Below are 24,298 nucleotides of genomic sequence, written 5' to 3'. Positions count from 1 at the left end.
TGCCTCTGCATGTGTCTCTCAGTCTCTGTTTGATGTGTTTATGGGCATTGAATGTTTGCCCTATGTGTGTTATAATGTGATCCGCCCTGAGTCCCCTACGGGGTGAGAAGGGCGGAATATAAATACTGTAAATAAATAAATAAATATCTCAAAACGGAATAACATTTACCCGACTGGTGGTACAATATAGAATAGGCCACAGGGTGAACTGAAGAGCATTTTGCTATGGGCAGCAATCACATCTAATTTGCTCTCAGTGACCAACAGCCACTGTAGGGGAGAAACATTTTCAGGGTTGCATTACAAGGGAAAGGATTAAACTCTGCCTCCAGCTATGCTGAGTTTCTAATTCAGATGGATGGGTAGATGGTGTTGGCTGCTACTTAAAATGCACTAACGCTACACACTGAATGTAAGTTGTAGATTGGCTCTGAAGGACAGAATCATTTAAAGCCATGGGATCCAGCTCGCCAGGAGACTAAGCAGCAGACATCCACCACTGAAATGAATGAGAATTCTGCCACAGCATGGAATACAAGGCAGAAATGTGTAATGGAGAGAAGGCCCCAATTGTCAAAACTGCCCTTTCCCCCTTCTCCCTCTTCAACCGCGACATAAACTAAACTCTTTTTTACCTGTTGTTCATCTGTCTTCCACATCGAAGGCTGGCATGAGATAGTCTTTCGGGACAATCCCCACTGTGCTGTTCAGCAAGCCAACCCACCAGCCATACATGTTGTATACCTGGAAGTCAAACAAGGTCAACATTGAGCTAAAGGACTGAGGAAGTCAGGGTGCTGTGATTTGCAGCTGGTTAAAACCTTGCCTCTGGCATAAAACAAGTTTTTTTTCTTTTTGCCACAGACAATCCACCTGGTCTCTTTAAGAGGAGTAGCAATATTTGAAGTATTTTTATGTACTCTCAGGTTATTAGCACACCATAGAATTTTTAAACTGTATTACTACCATTTGAAATATGAGGACAATAATAATGTACCAACTTTATAGTGTTATAAGGATTATTGAGACAATACACATGGAGTGTTATATAAATGCTAAGCATAGTGGATTATTAGTCACTATTAACTACTTACTGGCTGTTGGGTTATTGTGAATTGGCTACTTTATACATACAATCCCTCTTTATGCTCTCTGTATGCAAACAGGATGAAGCAAAATAGATGCATATCCCTAAATACAGTGCACACTTGAGCACCAAGTAATTCTCCATGTATTATTGGGCTGAAAATTCATCAACTGTAATCTCAGCCAATGCTAAGAAATAATGAAATTGCAGTTAGTACATCTAAAGGGTTGTCGTCCACCCTGTAGGCAAGGACGTCTGCAGGACATGAGGCCTCTTCCTTTCTATCTGAGAGGGTATTACTAAGAGCAAAGCTGTGCAAATCTCTTTTCATCTAGAATAGGAGGGCGATTTGAAAAGGATTTGATGCAGAAAAGTCTTATCCACTTGTCCTAGTACTGCCTTAGGTAGAGGGTTGGAAGAGGGCATTGTATTTTGGTGTCTTTTTATTTTATTTCATATGATCCCACTCCTTAGGTGCTGGTCTTACTGCTGATCTCATTTCTGATCATAGAGGCAGTTAAAGGTGTTTCTTTAAAGCTGCAGAGTATACAAATACTGTCATTCTCCTAGATTTTAGATTTTTCAAAACAGGATGAAGGAGAGAGAACTACTACTAGAAAGAGATTTCTGCTAATGTCAATTAACAGCTTAAAAGTGTATGAGCTAATTTCACAGTAGATAGTAAAGCACCTGCTGGATTCATTATAAGCCAAATAGGTAAGGTTTTCCCCTGACATTAAGTCCAGTCATGTCTGACTCTGGGGGTTGGTGCTCATCTTCATTTCTAAGCTGAAGAGCCGGCGTTATCTGTAGACACCTCCAAGGTCATGTGGCCAGGATGACTGCATGGAGCGCCGTTACCTTCCCGCCGGAGTGGTACCTATTGATTTACTCACATTGGCATGTTTTCGAACTGCTAGGTTGGCAGGAGCTGGAGCTAACAGCAGCCGCTCACGCCACTCCCGGAGTTTGAACCTGGAACCTTTCGGTCTGCAGCTCAGTGCTTTAATGCATTTCACCACCGGGGTAAAATATTCCATCATAAATACAAATTCCTGAAGTTGGAGAATAGCTACTAGGAGGAAAGAAGACCTTACCTCCCCAATTAGGAATTCTGACCCCCCCCCCCCCCGAGAAAATCTTCCTTCAGGTCCCAAACATCACAATATCCTAAAACTTCAGTTGGCTATTTAGAAATCAAAGCTAAGTATATATTTTTGAAGGCGTGGGGTGGGGTAGAAAATTTGCCAAGGGAATGTGAAAACAACAAATATGACTCTCCTCGCTGCTAGAAATTTGGGAAAAGAAGCAAAATTGATTTTGGGGGGGATTCTTGGGGAGTAATGTCCTCATTTTAACTGCCTCGTGTACTTTTTCTGTGCTTTGAGCACAGAAAATGTCATGTCACTGCTATTTTTCTCTGTTTAGGGTATGCATGGTGGTGGTTGAGGATATTCTATGAAGGAGTATGAAAATGTGCATTCATCCGGTTGTAGCCTGAGGTGGTGTAATTCAAGAAAGTGTCACTGCTTAACACGGCTAATGCCATAAACTCTTCCTTAAACAAAAGGCTTTTGATAAAATACAGAGAAGAACTGGAGGAATTTTATCTGATTTTGTGTGGGCACACTACTGTCAGCTCTCAACATGATACCTGTGGCCTCCCCTTACTGGTTAGAGGAATGCATTCCAACATCAGCAGCAGCAGCAGCAGCAGCAACAACAACAACAACAACAACAACAACAACAACAACAACAACAACAACAACAACAACGCTTTAGGCCTGTGAGCAAGATGAGACTGTTCTATACTTTGTTTCTTGGGCAACTGCAGGGTCATGTGAATATATATGTGTGTGTGTGTGTGTGTGTGTGTGTGTGTGTGTGTGTGTGTGTATGTATGTATGTATGTATGTGTGTGTGTATATATCTATCTATCTATTTATTTATCTATCTATCTATCTATCTATCTCTCAGAAATCCTCTGAGCATGTTCAGGTTCCTTTTCTTGCAAGAAAGTTCCACACAGGGGTTGGCATTTAGTATTCAGTTACAGATTAATAGTGCAGCATTACAGATATGTAACTGCTTTGTATTTCATAAGATTATATGGCCTCACTGTAAAACTATGTAAGTGTCATCCCAGCCCACCATAAGAGCTAGCAGCCAAATCAGGCAAATATGTTCTGTTCAGCTTTCGGTTGGGGCAAAAGGAAGATAACATTTCCACTCCCTCATGTCAGTGAGTGAGACTTGACAATCAAAAGAAGAATAAAAAATTCTCGTTGTTGCCTCATTCGCTGGTGGGAGATTGGAGGAAATGTCATTCTCCTGTGGTGCCTGATTGGAAGTTGAACAGACTCCTTTGCCTGATGTGGCTGCTGGCTCATAAGGTAAGGGCCAGGAGATATTACTTAGATGTATTCCTAATTAAGAAGCCCAGGGTGACTACCAGCAAAATTAGTAGCAGAATCCAATATGGTTTTTACAGACAGGTTTGAGTCCCAGCAACACTTATCATAAAGACTCTGCGTTGTTTTTCATGCACGTATGTTCACCACTTGTTGACTACAGCATCAAATCCATGGCGAATGAGCCATAACAGATTAATCACCATAGTCTGAGAGACACCTTTCATGTCACCTGGTGTCATTTTGTGCACGATGCATTTCAGTCGAGTCAATCCAAACATCCTGCTGCAGTCATCAAGCACAAAGCAATCAAGCGAGGTACGTCATGGCATGCATGAACTGAGCCCATGGCTCAGGGATAAGGGCTGAGAAAAGGAGCAACTATGCCAGACAGGGGTAGATGCAGAAGGCAAGATGGAGGCACAAACTACCTTTGCGGCATTGCTTTGGCCTGCGTACGGTGAGGTATTTTAAAACAATTTCAGGTTTGATGGATTGCTGGGAAACTGGCGATTGCTCATAATCAAAAAAAGGAGGAAAGGAATGCAAATGAGCCCAAGCCGAGAACCATTGGCGCCGGGCGCTTTATTTCCCTGCGCTGTGCCAAAAAGAATTAAAACAACATTAAACTCCCAGCAATAATGTTTAAGCTCTCGTTTCCAAGTGCCAAATTGCACCGCTCTGGATCATACAGATGTTCGTTAATTATGCTAATTTTTATTAAACTATTAAAATGGAGGAAGTTGCACTGGCAGAGCCCCGGCCCGAGGTGAACTCTGCCTTGCGTCTGGAGGTGCTAATTTGCCAGCTTCCCTCCATAAGCTGCTGATGCTAGAGATTTGTGCTTTGCTTAGTGAGGAGGATTTGGGGATGAAGCAGGAGGGGGTGACAGAGAGGATGACTTCTGCAGCAAAGACTGTTAAGACAAACTCCAGTGAGCACGAGATCTCTTCCACCTGTATGCATCCAACAATCCAGAAAATACTGACTAATGGGGTAGATTAGGTGGGTGGGTTATGGATTCAACCCCTACCCCCACCCCAAATTTTAGGGTTGTTTTTTTTTAAAAAAAAAATCTGATTTACTCATGAGTTTTAATTGGTAAAACAAATCCCATACTTAGTCTATTGAGAAGCAAAAAATTAGAGTCCGCCAGAACTGCAAGCACTATCTCAACTAAATTTTGATAATTTATTCATGCTATCTTTATCTACCTTTTTGCCAATTTACATTGCAATAGCAGCAATAGCTGACAAAGTGAAAGTGACCAAGTTTTGATGCACAGATGTTTAATCAACATTTTCAACGTAATTCACCAAAACTTACATCAGAATGAGACACCCCAGGTTAAACTCCATTAAAAAACTTAAGTTTAAATACAATTTATGATAGAACAATTTTGTGCCTGCTTTAAAAGTTTATACATTAATTTCTCCTAAACTTTCAAGTATTTTTTAATAATTGGGTATCAGATTAAAGTTATTTTATGTAGTTTCTAAAAATGTAATGATATATGTTGGTCATAGATCTTGATTTTTAGATATAATAGTTATCTCAAGACTGCAGTATATTAGTCCTCAAATATAGAATGAACTAATAAACATTTGTGGTGACAAAAGTAAAAAAGTCGTAAAAATAGTAAATAGACAAATAGTAAAAAAGGGTTGAAAGCCGCAATGCATTACAGTGTTTCTCTGTTTTGGCAGATGAATCTTTGGATATGAGTAGCTCAGAACAGTTATTGGTCTCAGTAAGGTACGTTGATATTGAATAAGGAATAAGAGAAGATTTTAAAGTATTTGTGAAGATAAATGATATGACAGGTGGAAGACTTGCAGACATTATTTTGAAAACACTGGAAAAATTGGGCTGAACTTGCAATACTTGTGTAGACAAAGTTATGATAGAGCTGCTAATATAAGTGGTCATATTAGTGGTGCACAGGAATGATATCACAGAATTATCCACTGCAGTGCTCCCTCACTAAATCTAGCTTTTATTTGTTTATTTGTTTATTTATTTATTTTATATACCGCTCTTCTCCCCCAGGGGGACCCAGAGCAGTCTTATACAATGGCAAAATTAAATGCCACATATAATACAAAATTATATTATAGTAAAAACCAACAATCGTAAAACACACTTAAAAACCAATATCATACCCAATTAAAACAGTAAAACATTGTGTGACTGTTACAACAGGGCCAGTAGAATTGAGCTAAAAGTCAGAGCCAGTCTGTGTTCAACTTCATATTAATCCAACAAATACATCAGGTCATAGCAACCATATCCTAGAATGGTCCAAAAGCTTGGGCCCACAACCAGGTCTTCAGCTGCTTCCTAAAAGACATGAGTGAGGGAGTTTCCCTAATTTCCCTTGGCAATGAGTTCCACAGCCGTGGAGCCACCGAAAAAGCCCTGTCTCTCGTCCCCGCCAACCGCACCTGTGATGGTGGCGGGACCGAGAGCAGGGTCTCACTCACAGATTTCAATCTGCGGGACAGCTCATAGGGGGAGATATGTTAGCAAAGACTTGTAGCATTCCACTTGTCAGAAACTGCCAAGGAACTATATCATCTGTGTGCAATTTCTTCAGAGCATCAACCATCAGACTGGAACTGTTGAAGTAAAATATAAAAGACTGTTTCCCTGAATCAATAGTAAACAACCTGTTGCCGCTTTGTGAAACCCATTGGATTTCACAAAGTTTTACATTTTGTTGAACTGTACAGTGTGGTGGTGAAAACACCAGAAGAACTAAAAAAGAGTCCTCTATACAACAGTGAGATTTTCTTCCCAAACTGGACACCCTCTTTTAGCTGTTCTGAATGCCAAACATACACATCCTAAGAAAGCTTCTGTCATCACCCCTTCAGCTTAGCAAAACATTACAAAGAGTAGATATGGACATTTTCTGTAGTCTGCAACATGTTGACAGTTTCTTTCAAAAAGCCAGGGGGATGCACACAGTATCTGTGAGATAATTTTGGAGATATTTGACACCACAAGATCAGTGGTGGATTCTATGGGTGGAGAAGTTAGGATTCCTTGAATTTGTTCAAGGCAGACTTGTAAAAGCAACATCCAGACAACTTCACCAACACAATAGGCTAAATGTGTACATCCCATTTCTGGACTTTTTCTGCAGTCAGCTTAAAGAAAGGTTTACAAAGCACAGAGAACTAGTTCAGACACTGGAAGTCTTCCTCCCTATTAATTGTGGCCATTTAAAATCCAACTTGAACATGTGTACAGAACTTTACAATGAATGACACATTGATGGAAGAGTTTGACCTGTGGTGCAGAAAATGGAAAAAGATTACACCTGCAGAAAAAACATAAAATGCACTGAAAGCATATCTTGTCTGTGATAGAAAGATTTTTTTTAATGTTAAGAAACTTTTTCAGATTTCTGCAACATTGCCAGTGTCAACAGCTACAAATGAAAGCCATTTTCAACTCTTAAATGTTTGAAAACATACATAAGCACAAAGACTGACTGGACATACATGCTTGAGTGTGCATCGAAGTTTACTTGATTTCTGTCAAAATGTATTGACACAGTTTTCAAGTGTGGTTTTCTTTTGTAACGACTAAATTACCAATTAAGAATCATCTTTAGGGTTTTTTAAAAAGAAATTTTGATTTAATTAGGTCTATATAAAAATAGGATGAGTTCTAGAATTTAAATTATCTTGTGTTATGGACCTAATCTTCATGAAGACCTAATCTTGTTTTAACCCTGCCTCCCCCAAATTTTATTTTCTAGTTATGGGCCTGGATTAGGTAGACCTTCTGGCATCAACAGCTCAATTCAAAGGATGCTACTTATGCCAGACTCAGTATATGGGTCCATGCTCTTGGTCCCCTTTGAGATTTATAAATTTATAATATTAATTTATTTGTTACTCTTACAACCTGTCTGCCCTCTAATGAGCTCTGGGTTACATTCATAACTGTCTTCCCCTGTGTTTTACCTTTGCTTCAATCCCTTGAGTTACACCAGGATGTGAGAGAATGTGAATGGCTCAGTGTCATCCAGTGAATTTTATGGCTTGGTAGGGAGTAGAACCCTGATCTCCTGTCAGTTCCTGTCAGTTTTTGCTGCATCCCAGGAATAATCACTTCCTGTTTTGGGGGTGGGGAGAGATCCCTGTAAGCCTGTAAGAATTACAGGAGGCTGAAATCCTGGTCAAAAATGTGGAAAACAGCTCTCTGGAGCTGCAGAAATGTTAACATTTCCAAGCTCTGCTTTAGGCACCATTTAAATTTTCCACAGTGTCATGGAATGGCACTATGGGAAACAGTGGCTATATTCTGACAACTGTGTTACTCAGAGCAAAAGGGAAGAATTTTTTTTCTTTTAAAGGAAAGCTACCTATGGAAACTGAACAAAACCTGTGCCTCAAATCACTCCTGGATGTTCTGAAAGCATCTAGAACCTATTGGATTCCCCCTTCATTCCCTCTTTTCTTCCTTTTAAGAAAGAGTAGTCTTTCCAGTGTCTGATTTCACTATATTCCACTACAGGAGCATGGAAACATTGCTGAGCATTAGCAGAGAATTCAGATTTCTTAAGGGCAGTGAGCTTAGGAAGAGGTACAACGAATTTGTCCCCAGGCCCCTTTTCTTGAAGGAGTCAGTCAATGAAGGGGTATCCTGGCTAAAAATTAGGGCCTTCTGGGACTTATCTCTAAATCTTAGTACAAATGACTTCTATGTGTGTGTATGTACCAACATGTGCATATGTACATGGCACATGTGCATAGCACATGAGGGGTGTGTGTGACAAAAATGGTTGCATTAAATATATGTAACTTGATAAGATGGAGATGCATTTTAACAAAATAGGGAGAAATGTTGTTTTAGGCCCAGAGATTTGAGCATAACTAAGAAAATTGACTATGAGCAATATTATCTCAACAACAAATCATAAGCCCAATTCAGTGAATGACACCCACCCTGATTTTTCAAAATCTAAAAACACACAAAGGAAATCAGAAGTAAAAGTATCCTTGCCCTTCAGCTCCTAAATTTCATGTCAGCAGCAAATCTCCAACAGCTGTATGGCTCACAATCTGTGTGTGTGTGTGTGTGTGTGTGTGTGTGTGTGTGTGTTCTATAAAGAGATCACACTGACAGAAAACAATGTATGGAGTCGATGCCCCCTAGTAAATGGGGAAAATGACATCTAAAGCCATGAGAAAGGATGCATAGTGTATAAACTTAAAAAAGGATGCTGACAAGCAACCTGGGAAAAATTGTCTGACTGCTCTCAGCCTCCTCATGGGCTTCCCTGTGGCCGTGTTAACTGCTTTTCAACAGCGTCACAACATCTTTTGCCTACCTCCTTTCTCAGTGTCTACCATGCTATGAGAAAATGCCTAAGCAAGCAAGGAGCAGCAGGGAGCAGAGGGGGAGTAAGATGGGGAGGAAACAGCAGGCATCCCTCATAAGCCCGAAACGAGAATGAAGACCCCTGCTACAGAGCTGCTTGCTTTTAATTTCCGTCTGCCCCCATCCCCACTGTTTCCCCATTTGTGGAGCGTTCTGCATGACAACTCAGCAACTACCCAGATGACCACAGAGATGCCTTTAACAGGCAGGATAGAAACATCTTAGGGCTGCAGGCTGTACTTAACATACAAACGCAGGCACCAGGGTTCAGAGCTAATAGGATACCCTACTCCTTACTGACCTGGGAGCTTTTCTAGGAGTTCAGATGCAACTTTTGATTATGGTTACTACACAACCTGTAGTAACATCATGAACATTCTATATACAGAATTGGTTTATTTAGTCCAATACTGTGTGCAGTAGCTCTTCTGCAAAAATCAGTCCATTTTAGGCCAGTCTGGCCATTTGGCCGAATGAACCAATTGCCTCAGGTAGCAGAAATTGGGGAGGGGGCAAAAGTTATTAAAGAGGAAGAATAATGACAAGTTATTATTTTAAGTGACATATCCTGCAATTTAGATATTGACTTTAGGAAAGTCTGAAAACAACAACAACATGAGCCTATTGGAAGAGCTAAACACCACCTCCTCCTCTCCTCTTCCTTCTGCTGAACTCAGTGAGTGCAAACTAATTTTACACTTAAATTTGAACTAAATTTGCAGCAATTGAAAAAAAAAATGGGACCAAAGGAAAACATGGGAGAAGAAAAGAGAAATCTGGGCATTTTAAAAGTGGTTGATAAAATGGGATAACAGAGGAAAAATTGAAACTGTTCCTCCAAACAGGGACACTTAGAGAATATGCATCTCCACATTTCTGTACACAGAATGGAAGGGATAGGGCATCTTTGTCCTTCATCTCAGGCAGCAAAATTTGTCTGTCCACTCATGTTTTCTGTTCAGTAATCTGATGTTCTTTATACTGGAAATACGAGTGCCTTAGGTCTTCTGCATACACAGAATACATTCTACTATTGAGCCAGTGCATATTAAGACCGGGTGATAACTAATAGTTTAGATACTTAGCCTATATACAGAGGCACAGGAAAGTTTTTATGACAATGTTTCATGTGAAAAGGGTGTTATTTAATTTATTCTCACCACAGGTATAGTCCTAGTGTACATAGCAGTCTTTTCAGAGCAAATGAAACACATTGAAATTACGTGAATAATAGAGCTGGGACCATTGGGTTCAGCTGAAAACTGGAATCTACAGCTAAAATGCAGGAATCCATAGTTAAAGCATCCCTGAGATGTGATCTTTTAAACTCAGCTATGTAGAGGAACTAATGAGGGAGAGTCTACTACTTTCTATTCCATTATTGAATATCTCTTATTAAGTAGTTCTTCTTTTCTCTTGTACTATCTCTAAGTGTTTCTCTTCACATGTGCTGTATTTCCATGGCACAGAGAAAAGACTGGGGGGGGGGGGGAGAGAGAGAGAGAGAGAACTGGCTCTAACTTTTAAATTAAGAGTAAATATTTGCAACAAGACTGTCCCTTTCAGCGTCAATATCTGCAAGTAGAGATGTGCTATGCTAGCATTATGCAATAGTGCACAACATAGTCCATGAAGAACTCCTGTTGTGTATTTGCATTGGAAGACATATCCTTTTTGCATCTTCATGTGCATTATTACATATGAAACTGCACTTCTGCCACTGTCTGTGAAATACAACTGTTGCATAATGCCCATTGTTCACTCCATGTGGGTAGAACAACTTCTGCGTATGTCACCAACAGGATGTCAGCTGCTTATGTATACGTGTGTGTTGTGGGATGTGTGTTGAATTTCAAGAAAATTTTCCTAACACTTACATTTCCTTACAAAAATGGCAGATCTATTGTTTTCCCAGTGATGGCTGCCTTGGGATTCGGGGCATAGTGCTTGCTAAACTTAACTTAAAACCGTGCATCAGCTGACCACAATGCTGACCACAAAGAAATACAATGATTTATGGAATTTTCAATGAAATTGACAAGAGGAAAGGGAAACTGCAACATGGCTATAGATAAGACTCACTTGAGGTAGGAAGCGTGAACAAACTTCACAATATAGTCCATCAAGCAAGAGAAAGAGATGATTTTCAGAAGCAGGAAATGCCTGAAATAGACCCACTCAAAGCAATTCCTTCTTCTAGTCCCAGATGTACAGAGTGGATATCCTGTGGTTCCTAAAGGTAATGCTACATGTTATGAGAGCTACAAAAATTGCTGGCAAGAACATGGGCTCTGTTTTGAGTTTTCTCCTTCCTCTTTCCTTGTATGTAGTAAAACCAGCCCCATGTCTTCCTGGTGAATTGTTCAACTTCTACCTAGTTCATTAATTAACTACTTGAGGGATCTGCTACTATCTCTCTTATTTACCTGTAAAATGTAGCTGCAACACCAGCAATATTAAGGGAAAGTAGCACTTCTCCTTCCTGCCAACCTAGCAGTTCGAAAACATGCCAATGTGAGTAGATCAATCCACTTTACCTAGCACTTCTCCTACAGATACTTTTTTAAAAAGTGCTTTGTGCAGACATAACCTACTATCCAGGTAAATCCAGGTTGGAGACTGCAAGTGTAGTGAGATGTTACCTGTTCTGGAAAACAGAATGGCCCCATACCCACTCTTCCCAATGCTGAGCTAGCAATATTTACTCCTCATCCCCACCTTAGCTCTTGTTACAGTCCAAGCGCCTCATAAACAACCCCGATCCTACTTTGGCAATGCAGTTAATCAGCCCCAGTCGCTCACAGAAGATCAATGGCGGGATGATGGATGCCTGAGGAGAAAAGCCAAAATCAATCACAGGCTTATCGGTATATGATTGCTTGGCCCCATTATTAGCGCCAGAGTGTCATACATTATTGTTAGTAAAATGGAGGCCTTTAATTCATACCTGAGCTGTGTCACACATTATTGGAAGGTCGCTTGACATCGGAGGGTGTTATATTGGGCCGCCACAAACATCTGTTTACCTCAAAAACTAGTTTCTCAAGTCGCTCCTGACACACACACACACACACAACCCCTCAAAAACTGGCACTGAGCCAAAAACCATTTCTGAAATAAAATGTAAGGCTTCACACAAGAAATGAAGAAACTTGAATGTGGTGGCTAATTTCTTAAAAAGTGCCAGATATCTCCAAGTCTCCTAGGAATACTCTCTTGTGTTTTGTGCAGTTTCGAGTCATTTTAGTGGAGTTTCCACTCAGGAAATCCTCAGTAGGTTCTATTAGATAGAACTGACTTCTTCAACTGTTTACAATCTGCCTCTTCAGGTGGCAGCCTTACATTGCCACACAGAAAGTCACAATCTATCATTAGAAACCCACAAATCTAAAGACTAACTTTTTAAATACTTGGCCCTGAGAGTCGGCACCAGACTTGATCATAATGTAATTAAAGGTAAAGGTTTCCCCTGACGTTAAGTCCAGTCATGTCTGACTCTGGGTGTTGGTGCTCATCTCCATTTCTAAGCCGAAGAGCCGGCGTTGTCCATAGACACCTCCAAGGTCATGTGGTCGGCGTGACTGCATGGAGCGCTGTTACTTTCCCGCCGGAGCGGTACCTATTGATCTACTCACATTGGCATGTTTTCGAACTGCTAGGTTGGCAGGAGCTGGAGCTAACAGCGGCCGCTCACGCCGCTCCCGGAGTTTGAACCTGGGACCTTTCGGTATGTAATTAGACATACCGAAAGCAAATGGTAATTTAAGTCAGCAATGCTGTGATCTCAGTACTTAAGAGAGATGTTCTCTTTCAAGAAATGACATCCCAAGTTGTTTAGGGCTTTGCATGTTACCACAAACTTCTTGAATTTGGACCTGAAATGTACTGTCAACCACTGCTGTTACTTTTGGACTGTTGTTACATGGTATCTAAAAGGTACTCCAGACAGCGCTTTGTACCAGTGTATTTTTTTGTGTCAGGAGTGACTTGAGAAACTGCAAGTCACTTCTGGTGTGAGAGAAGTGGCCATCTGCAAGGATGTTGCCCAGGGGACGCCCTGATGTTTTATGTTTCACCATCTGTGAGAAGTTTCTCTCATGTCCCCCCGCATGTGAGCTAGAGCTGACGGGAGCTCACCCCACTCCCTGGATTCAAACTGCTGACCTTTCGGTCTGCAGTTCTGCCAGCACAAGGGTTTAACCCATTACACCACCAGGGGCTCCTGTACCAGTGGTAGTGTCTGAGTTATCTTCAAGGGTATCCCCCATACTATATTATAGGAGGCCATCTGTGTCTGAGATATTGTGGTTAGGTGTATCTTTGACCTAGAAAAGTCATAGCTGCTGACCAGACAGAACTGATTCATTCCACTCTAAGCCATGGAGCACACTTGTGACTCCAATGATAAAGTTGGATTTAGGACCAGGCTATTTCCTCAATAAACATAATGGTCACAGATGATTCAGAAATAGTCAGAGACTTTCTAGGAGTTGTCACAGTCAAAAATCAAAATGGAGACTGTAGCCAAAAGGATCAGAAGAAGACTAGGACTTAGAATGGTAGCTAGATAAAATCCTCAATTGAATGTATATGTGTGTGTGTGTGTATACATATCACTGAATATTAGATTAGGACTGTTCATACCATAATATTTACCATTTCTTGGTAAGGATATGAAAGTTGAACAGTAAAGAAAGATTATGAGAATAAAATAAACTCATCTGAAATAGGATGCTGGAGGAGAGTTCTATAGAGATTTGTGGAATGCTCAAAAGACATATAAATGGATCCTAGAGTAAATCAAGTCTGATTTCTCCCTAGAAGGCAACATAAGTAAACTGAGGCTATTTACATTTTGTCATATCACAAGATGATGTGCCTTCTTTAGAAAAAAAAATACTGCTTTTGGAAGATGTTCTTCTTTAGTTTTTTTAACTTTAGTGTTCATCTTTAGTTTTATTCTACTTTTTATATTAGTTGTTCATGGTCTGTGCCATAATCTGGTTGCGATCTTGTTTTTGCAGGTAATACAGCTTCTTCATCTTCTGTTTCCAGTTGTGCAGCCTATTGATTTCTATTAGTTAGAAGGTGAAATTCTCATGCTTTGGGCATATAAGAAATAACTTATTAGAAAAGAGAATAATGCTTGCTAAGGCAGAAGGCAGTAGCAAAAGAGGAATATTGCATCACAGGTGGATAGATTCAATCAATTAAGCTATGGCCCTGAGTTTGCACAACATAAGCAATCCTGTTGATGACAAAAGTGTCTTGGAGATCTCTCATTCATAGGGTTGCCATAAATTGAAGCTGATCTGATAGTAATTAACAAGTTCCATGTCACAGAACTAGTCTAATAAGATACCAAGAGTAATGATATCAAAATTTCTGAGAGATCAATTAATATTAATAATAGTAGAACTTTTCTATCTCTCTTTTGGAATAGATTGTTGGATACAGCAACTAAGGCCATTATAATATCTCACACTGGCTTGAAACCAAATCAAAATTGGTCTACATAATTTATTTTCTCAAATGTTTGAAGTTGCCTAGTCTCCACATACATTTTCAACTTGGTCAAAAAATGAACTTCAAATGTACCTCAGATTAATCTTTGGATCCACGCCCCCAATCCATTTATTTGGTTTCTTTGCTGCTTTATAATGGTAACTCTTTAATGGAGCAAATGCTCAGCCAGTTTTGAGTATGTAAGCAACTTGATCAATTCTATGAGAGTCAATTTGAGAGCACAGCTATATCTTTTAATATAGCAGACATTCACCAAGTTGTTTAGCATCCCACCATTCCGAAAATGCAATTGTTTCAGAAGTTGGATAGAAATTATTAAATAAATAAGCAAGAAAACTCACGTAGAGAACTTTTTCCTCCTTGGTGGAAATGGCATATTGCAATTGTCTTTGATTACTTTTTTTGCCATTATTTTGATCACATTCCAGATTGCCTTCCCTCCCTTCCAACTGTTTACTCAGTTCTACTTCACTACTGAATATTTATATATTTAAATATTTTTTTCTCTACAGTGAGAACCAATTATTAAATCTATATGGACTTGCCTAAGTTCTGGGATTTGTGGGAAAGGATTTCTCTTCTATTTGGTGAGGAGCCAAGAGGGAGCTTTCTAGGTAGCTGTGGAACTCCTGCCAGCAGGAGAGTCGGGTGGCCCATTCTGTTTCCCTCTGACAGCAGGCAAAGACTTTGTTTATTTAGATAAACCTTTGGCCATTTGCTGTTTGTGGGAGAAGGAATGGGACATTTTTGAAGGTATGTGCGTGTACTCCCCCCCCCCCCCAAATCCAGCACCAAAATACAGCTTTTTTGCTGGCTGATCCTCGGGAGAGAGGAAAGCGTTTACTGCAATGTGCAGCTCAGTCTTCTAACTCTTCTCTTTTGGCCACCTTAGTTCTAACACTTAATGGAGGTTTAGTTTGCTCTTAATTTAGGTTTGCTAAACATAGTAACCTGAATTATAAACACTGTTTTGCTGTGGATGGGGATGTCTGGAGAATTAGTTCTTGTAGGAAAAGTCTTCTAAGTCTAGGAGTTGTCTATGGGAGATGGATTGCAGCAACCCCTCCCCAATATTCGGAAATGATAGTGATACAGCAACTGAATGGTGAAAATTCTTCAAAAATAATGAATTGGATCCCACAGAAATAGGGACAACTTGCCTCACCAGTTGTCTCTCCTGTTTTGAACATTTTTAAAGATAGCTTTGAAATAAAGCATTGAAGGATATAAAATCCTTGAAGTCTTAAGTACTGATTAAATTTAAGTCATGACCTGCCATATGTTTGTTAGCATCTGCAATGGGGATGTTTAAAAGGTGGGAGGGGGGGAGAAGAAAGATAGAACAAATATGGTATTAAAGTGAATGAGGAAAATTGGCTTGAGTTTGATTCTATTGCCCATTTTGTTAAAGTGTTAATATATTTTCTTTGGTTTCTTATAGGATATAGTTTTATATAATAATGTTCAATTTCAAGCATTTTTGAATTACAATATTCTTCTTCTTGAACTTCCACTTTCTGGAAGAATCTTGTGAAACTGAAAAGCTTGCATGCCAGATCTGGAACGACATTTTGGCCTCTTTTATTCAGCCTGGAAACTTATTCATTGATTTATTCCCTGATGAGTGACAGCTCTTCAGCATAACAAAACCAGTATAATTGTGGTAGTGTTGCCCATGATTTGACAATCTTCTGCCCCTTTCCAGATTTAGGATTTTAAGACTAAATGTGATTGCTTGATGTGTTTACAAAACGCTTCACAGTTCTAGAACTATTCACTCACATCCCACAAAAAATAGTAAAACCCTCTAACTCAATTCAGAGACAATAGCTGTGATGGCGGCAACATTTCTCACCTCTTCCTCCCCCCTCTCCACAATCACCCCAAGCCAACGGGATTGCAAAATCACGTGGTGCCACCGTATTAATATTTATTCCATAAAAGCGTTCCTGCTTCGTACCACTCCGCTGCGCCGCTCTGACCGCAGTGCCAACCCTCAGGCACCGCAACACAATTTGGAAACAATGTGACGGAAATGTTTAATCTGTGCAGCCCATCTGTGCTGCGTATTTCTCCACATCTCCCCGAGAGAGGCGCCTTTGAATCTCCACACTGCCTTTAATATTCTCCTAAATCATTCCCCCCACTGCACTTCAAGGGCCATTGCTACAATTTCACAGGTTCATCGAAAGTGCACTGGGAAGGGAGGGGGATGTTCTGGGGTGGGGGAACAGGGGTAATAGGGCATTAGTTGCCTGAGATTTTTTTAATGTTATGAAATGTTCTCTTATAATAATTCCTAAAGATTACACATCTTCCTGTGGAAAAGAAGCAGTGGGAATGCACCCTTAATAAAGGCATTCAGCTATTGCAATGATTTGGAGCACAGTGGTTAAAAATAGCAAACAAATATTTCCTATGAGCTCAGTTGCATTCAGTCTCAATTTCGATGCAAGGGATCTTTTGGTAATCAGTGGGAATGTCTACAGCCCACAGATCTACCAGATTCCACTAAGTTTATGAAGAAATCCACCTTTCTTGTGATTCAGCTTTCCATGGTCCCATACTGGTTCACCATAGCCATAACTAGTATAATCTGCTCAGGGAAATGGAAGCCTCATGGACACTCATATACTCAATCGGTACAATAGTCTGCTGTACATAGAGGACAAAGGCCAGGTGTGTTGTATCAGTAGCAATCAGTGATTATTTTATAGGGAGTCCCTTGTACCTAATCATGAGTGCTAAACACCTTTTATTCTCAAGTCAGAATCTGGAGATTTTTCAGCTACTCATGTGACTCCCTTGATAGGACTCATTCCAAAACTAAGCAATAAACCCATGAACCCAGGGATTATTCTACAGGGAGTCTCTTGTACCTAAGCATGAGTACTAAACACTCTCTATCTTCAAGACAGAGTATGGAAATTTTTCAGCTACACTTGTAACTCACTTGATAGGAGCAATTGAATACAAAAAGCAGCTGGTTTGTGTTTCAACCAGAGCTTGGAACAGTTACTTTTGGATTGCTTCTCTCTAGCAAGCATGGCCATTGGCTGTGTTGCCTATCCATGGGCACTCAAGGAATTACAGATCTTAAAAAGAAGTGCTTTACAAATATTTTAGATTAACATGGCTTCTTCTATGGGTGTATATGCCTACAAGTTACCTGTTGACATATGCAACCACACAAATTTCATAGTATTTTCTTAGGCAAGGAATATCTGAGGTATTTTTCCAGTTCCATCTTCTGAAATATAGGCTACAGCACTTGGAACTGGCAGGTGGACTCCTATCCAGGGATTAACCAGAGCTGACCCTGTTTACCTTCCAAGATCAGACAGAATCTGGTACCTCTGGTGTCCTAGAAAAATATAGAACTTCTATCCATTTGACTTGAGCTTACAGATGTGCTTGTGCAATATATCAGCAACCCATGAAAGTTCTAAAAAATGTTTTGCTTTTTTATATGTACATATATGGCTGATATATAGATCATAATCTCTGTTAACGGTTGTAGAGGGACGCAGGGGGAAGGGACGCAGGCTTTATGCAAGACTCATTAGCATGGGAAACAATGGTTAATCTTGCATATACATTATGTTCTTGAGTGTTTGGCTGATACAGCTAGAGGTTGTTCCAGGATAAGCTTCATTAATCATGTTGAGATTCACAAAATATGCAATCCTTTTGGTAGCATGGGCCAAAGCCTGTATTGTTCAATCTTTGGCTGAGACTAATAAGGGATAGGATATGAAATGAAAATGGGAATTCCTTATGGATGTAATCTTATGTATATTCTTCAGGCCATAATTTTGTTGTTAGTTTCAGCTAGAATCAGTGGAATTTACCCAATCAACAATTGGCTTAATGCATCTACTCTAATTGGATCTAACCAACAGGTCCCAATCTCGTAATGAAAAAGAAAGCACAGACAATTTTACTTGGGGTACACCGTTAGTAGGATAGAGAAACATGGATGTGTCTTATTATCAGAACAGATGTATTTATTTCTGGACAAAAAGAATAATCAAAATCCACAAATGATTCCCCATCTTTCAAGTCAAATGAATCTGGGTCTGGTGGCTAATAACCAGATGGAAGACAACCCAATATACACTATTCTGAATTCCATGGAGAATACCAAGTGATAATAAAAATAATAAATTTCCATGTATAGCTGCCCCAAACTGACCTTTAGAAGCAGAGGATATTACAGCGTATAAAGCTTGGACATAATAATATTATGATATTAAATTACATCTTTGGAAACAGACTTGTAAAGTATAATATATCTATAAAAGCCTATCACTGAAATATACTGCTAAAATAAACCACACTTACCTTGGCCACTACATTTTTGCTCGGTCTAAAAACTTACACTACTGTTTGATGTTGCTCATGTTTAGGTGAACCCTGAAAGTGTGGATGCATTAATGGTTCCTACAGTCTATTTATAAATCTTAAGAGACTGATCTCTTATGAGATACAGGAAACTCATGAGAGGCAGGCATTTCAGAATAAAAACATCAAAGGCTTTACAGATCATTTTTAATTTACTATAATGTATTTCTAGTCTTGCACCAAAGCAAAAAAGTAAAAGGTAACATTAACTAGGTGTACCCTAATTTTGGCTTTTAAGACAGTAAATATTCCCAATACTTACAATTCAGGTCCTATAAGGTAATACTGATGTTTAGAAATGTTGAAATTTGATGTTTGTGTATGATGTGTTTGCCCATGCACTTAGTTTGAGGTAATTTTTCTATGTTCAGGTTCAAACTCTATAATGTCTTATTGCTTGACACTGGACTATTGATTTCTTCCAATATTTGAGGCACAGCAGATTAAAAAGTATGTTCTGAATGAGACCAAATGTGAAGCAGTGAATAGACATACATTTCAGGTCTCCCAATGCATCAGAGTTATCCTTGATTTGAACCTAAAATGTTAGCACAAAGCAAGGGTAAGTAATTTGAACAGAAGACCGGGGGTGTGGGTGGGAATCTCTATTAGGGCAATGCAATGTTTTCCTCAAATGGATTTTAAAATTTAAATTTTAACTTGTCTTTCTCAGTCTCCATAATTTGAACATGTGCTGAATTTACTCACAGCTGTTATCTAATGTCTATTGAGAAAATCTGTGTAGGTGCATGGGTAAGAATGAGAACCACAAGGATACAATTAGAATGAGGCCCCTGATTTCTATACCAAAATTACACACCTAACAAATGAACATAGAAAAAGTTATGGCAAAGGATAGCCCCAGACAGGATGGTCAAAGGGAACTGAAGTCCAAAACACCTGGAGAGCCAATGTTTGAGATCTGACGCCTTACCCTACCCTCTCCATTGCAACACTAGAAAAGCCGCAAGAAGGATGAGATTCAGCATTGTGCCCAAGCTAACAGAGATACTACCCAGAATCCATGGGCCCCAGACAGCTGGCTGATACAGCCAGAGATTGGCACAGTCAAGGACAATGGACATGGCTGCTGCTGCTGGTAGAGACAAAGTCCTAGAGGGAATAGGCATGCTGCAGTAATGTACATGGAGTTTTTGATCCCGACATCTGAAAGTCAAAGGGGCACAGGGGTTGGCAGAATGTCCAAAAGGAATGAATCTGGTTAAATGAGCTCCAGTTGCTTTGGCAAAGGTTGTTCATGTGTATGCGCAGCATGCAAGCATGTCCCTGTGTGAGCCAGGAGACGCGCGTTCCCGTTTGCCAAGATTTCCAGGCTGGTGGTGCTGTTTGTTACATCATCTGTTCAACAGAGGTGTTGCTATAGCAGCTGCTTATAGCTTCATTTCCTGGATACCCCCCCAGGGGGGTGTCACAGCCGGATCCACCTGCTCTTTTACCCTACCCTCGGCGGGGTCATCTTAAGGTCGCCAAAATAAATGAACGCCGTTGCTAATGATCTGTTTGCTGGCTGTTTATGCTCCGCGAGTGTCAGGGGCGCTCACATTTAGTAAACTCATTATGGGTCCAATTAGACTTCACCATTGCTAGATATTTAACTCTTTTTTCCCTTTTAAATTAGCATTTTAATAACATTCTATCCAGCAAGGATTGGGAAATGCAAGGGGGAGGAGGGGGACGCATGGAACAAAATGACCATTTTTCACGGACAAAAACTTCTTTAGCCGTAGGTGGGACTTTAATAGCAGATCTGCAAGGGTGGCATAAGAACAGGTCCACCTTCTGCCCACCCACTCCGCCGTACCAGAGAGGAAACGAAGGATGGGGGGGAGATAAAGGAAACATTTCTATTTGCTTTATCACACACTCAATTTCCTAAATTTGTTCAGCAGCCAATTATTTTCAGCGTTAACGTCTTGAGCCTCTCGCATCTGATGAAAATGAGCAGCCATCAGAGTTAAACTTTGGAAGTGACCTGTGAAGGGGTTTGGAATAATTACGTAAAGGAGTCAATTTATTTCAGATTCCCCTGGCTTGAAGAACAATCCACAGGAAAGAGGAAAAAGTAAGATGGGGGAAAAATTAAAAGAATCAAGTGCTGATGAGATGATTAGAATTATCAAAATATCTCCAGACTGGAATCCCCCAGAGGGCCACTTCTTTTTTAAAAGGTCACTCCAATAATTCTAGTGCCTTTTCATTCCCTTAGATGACTGTGTGGAGCAATTCTCCCATTTTCACCACCTCTCAGCAACCTGTAATGACCAATTTTGCAACAGAAAGGAGTGATGGAAAGGGTAACTCGAGGCATCACATGCACTAATTTCCACCAAGGACCAGTGACTGTTATAAAGAAATAACAACTGCTTGGCAGGGTCAAATCAAACATCTCCTTCGCAGTCCTATGCTTTGATTAGGTAGAAGCCCCAGTGCATTCAAAGAAGCTTATTCGTAAGGAAATGTGCACTGGATTAGAGTCTTAGTCCAGTCTAGTGGTAACACTAGAAATCCTTGGGAAATTCAGCCTGTTTGATTCCAGCATCTAGTAGGCAATGGTATATATGTGTGTACATCTACCTTCAGGTTGCCTGATGACTTATGGTGTTCCAATGAATTTCATAGTGTTTTCTTATGCAAGGAGATGTTTTGCCAGTTCCTTCCTCTCAAATAAAGGCTACAGAACCTGGTATTTGTTGGTGAACTGGTGACCCTATAGTATTTAGACCCTAGGCAATGATATACCATATTTGAATATGGAAGCTCTATTTCTAATTGTCAGGCTTACTAGCCACATGTCTTTGAAATATGTAATGCAAGTATTTTTCACAGCAATGTATATCCATAAACTGTAGGTGTTTTGATTTTACGAATCTACGCCATCTCCCCTATATTTTTTCAGCTCTTACAAACTGATATTCCCAGGCACTACTGAAAATGTCACTTTTCCAAGCTGGCTTTCTTATATCTAAGTTAGCTGATCCACTATTTCTGATCAGCACTGATTCCTCCTCCCTCCACCTCCTCTTCTCTTTATTTAACTCTTCCATATTTAGACTAGAATAGCTTTATTGACATTGTACTATTGCACAACAAAATTAAATCCCTTTCCCAGCACACATCACATCACAAAAACAACACCCTCATTCCTCCACACCCCCAACTACTTTAGAAGCTTCTAAGGTGCTTTACTCATTGCATTACTGTGGTGAGGCAACCACCATAGAAGCTTATCTACATAAGTATTATAGATATTGAAGGTGAGGAGGGGTTATTTGAAGGGCCAGGATTTGAGCTGGAGCCCAGAAGTGCCAGCAGCTTCCTCAGCTGAGCCTGGAGGACGACCCTATGGAAGAAGTTGCCACTTCCCAGCCCGTAGAACAAGTACAAACAAGTTCATCTGAGCAGGCAGAGGAAGAGTTTAGTGTTTAAGCTCTTTTATACTTGTGAAGGGAGAAGTCTCAACTTCACAGGTCCTTCAGGTTAGCAGAGAAATGAGCTAGCAATAGGCAACACCTGAGAAGCTAGAATAAGAGGTGCTCTAGGGTGACACCTTGTTGCTGGCAACAATTTCAGCATTTGGAGCTTGTGCTGTTAATGATCTCTGGACTGTGGACTATTTCATTGACTCTGGCATTCGGATTTGTGGATCGACCCTTGACTCCAGACTCTGTTGGATTCAATGTTGGAAGCTGGAATGGTCTATCGGCTATTCTGGAGTTATTCCCTGCTGTTGTCTCTTGGCTGGATTCTGTGGCTTGAACTTGGACAGTTTGCTAGCCTCCTGTTTGGAAACAGGATTTGGGATTCATGACCGTAAGTTTCATAAAGGACGGATGATTATGCATGGATCTCTTAAATGTCAGGCCCTGTTTGTTGACCATGCCACTTACAACATGCAGTAGCTGCCATCCTTTAGTGATACACACTGTAGCTGCTAACCACAGACATTAGCTGCAGAAGTCTGCTTTGATTACTGATTTGTATGCTGTTTCAAAAGGGTTTTTGGAACACTTGAACAAGTAGGCAGGATGTCAGTATTTACAAGAGAAGGAAGGAGAAGTAGCAACATTATCTGTAGAAGTGCATTCCTTAATTAGTAGGCACAATGGGGTTCACCAAGCTAATGCTGGTATACTTATAGTAGAGAATGATAGAATAAATGCCACTTGTGAATACTCCCTCAAATAAAAATCTTTCTACAACACCTTCATGGAGAAAGATGAAGTCTTAATTTAAGCCTTGGAAATCTTGGAAACGTTAGGCTCACAAGTACTATGAAAAGGGCATCCTCCTATGGAAATCCCTCTGGAAATATGGATGGCACTTGCTGGTGTGTTTCTATAATCTGTGATTGTATTTCTATGTAGACTCGCCAATGGCACTAGCTACCAGCAGTGGTGGGATAACAGGCTCCTGTGAGGCAAGAGGCTATGTTGACTGCCAGGTTCGAATCCCACCTGGGGAGAGCGCGGATGAGCTCCCTCTATCATCTCCAGCTCCATGCGGGGACATGAAAGAAGCCTCCCACAACGATGGTAAAAACATCAAAAACATCCGGGCGTCTCCTGGGCAACGTCCTTGCAGACGGCCAGTTCTCTCACTCCAGTTGCTCCTGATACGGGAAAAAAAAAAAGCACTGCTGCTAGTTGGGTCATGTTAGTCAGACAGACTTTTGCTGAGGAGCCAGACTAATTGTGCCAAACAGCTACTGGGCAACAGCAGTAGAGTGGGGTAACATTGGCAAAGGATCTCTCAGAGACAGCAGTAGCACCATAGCAAGAGCCGGCCCAATGTAATTTTTAAGTGTAGGTGAACAGAATTTTGGTGCCCCCCCAAACCATACACAAGTATGGGAAATAAATAAATAAAATCAGGACAGTAAAAAAAAAAACACTCAAAAACAGGGGAATTCCAGACATGAAACAATCGGGGCCAGCTAACACCTCCCAACAAAGGATCCCCCAGGCAGGAAGCAGCCAGGCTTTGAAGCTGCAAAGCCATTCAAAGCTAATCAAGGTGGCCAATTGCAATATCCACACTTGCCTCAAGCAGACAAGAGTACTTTCTCCCACCCTGGACATTATCCCACGGATATACAAACCCCACTTGCCTAGTTTTCCAACAGATGTGGGCCGGAGGTCGGGCCCAGTGCAGGCCGGAGGTTGGGTCCAGCGCGGGCCAGAGGTCAGACCCAGTGTGGGGGGGTCGCTCGCCCCGCGGACCGGAGGTCGGGCCCAGCATGGGGGGGGGGTCGCTCGCTCCCTCGCGCAGTGACATAAGGCACGCTGTGTGCCTTATGTCACCGCCCGAGCGAGCGACCCCCTGCGCATGCATGGAAGGGTCCCATCAACCGTTTTGGGCGATGGGACCCTTCTGCTCATGCACACAGCGCCATCGGCCAAAATGGGTGATCGGCATTGTGCGCCTGCGTACAGCACCATCGGCCGAAATGGGC

The 24,298-nt window shown here is 40.8% G+C and overlaps 1 protein-coding gene across 3 annotated transcripts in view; it reads right to left on the bottom strand.

The window, feature by feature from the left end:
* The window catches only part of skap1 (src kinase associated phosphoprotein 1), a 362,424-nt gene that overhangs the window by 3,814 nt on the left and 334,312 nt on the right, over positions 1-24,298 (bottom strand). For 2 of the 3 annotated variants that reach the window (XM_008113483.3, XM_062957013.1), the window contains 2 exons: positions 11,614-11,725; positions 655-744 (listed from right to left, as the gene is read on the bottom strand). In XM_008113483.3, coding sequence (XP_008111690.1) covers positions 11,615-11,725 — 111 coding nt within the window. In that variant the 3' untranslated portion in view covers positions 655-744; position 11,614. Of the gene's footprint in view, positions 1-635; positions 745-11,613; positions 11,726-24,298 lie in introns of those variants that run through there. The other variant, XM_003222615.4, reaches the window with a different exon arrangement.

The sequence above is a fragment of the Anolis carolinensis genome, chromosome 6, assembly GCF_035594765.1.
Source record: "Anolis carolinensis isolate JA03-04 chromosome 6, rAnoCar3.1.pri, whole genome shotgun sequence".
Classification (NCBI taxonomy): Eukaryota; Metazoa; Chordata; class Lepidosauria; order Squamata; family Dactyloidae; genus Anolis; species Anolis carolinensis.
The sequence above is the reverse complement of the archived record's forward strand: the minus strand, read 5'-3'. Positions and strand labels throughout refer to the sequence as shown.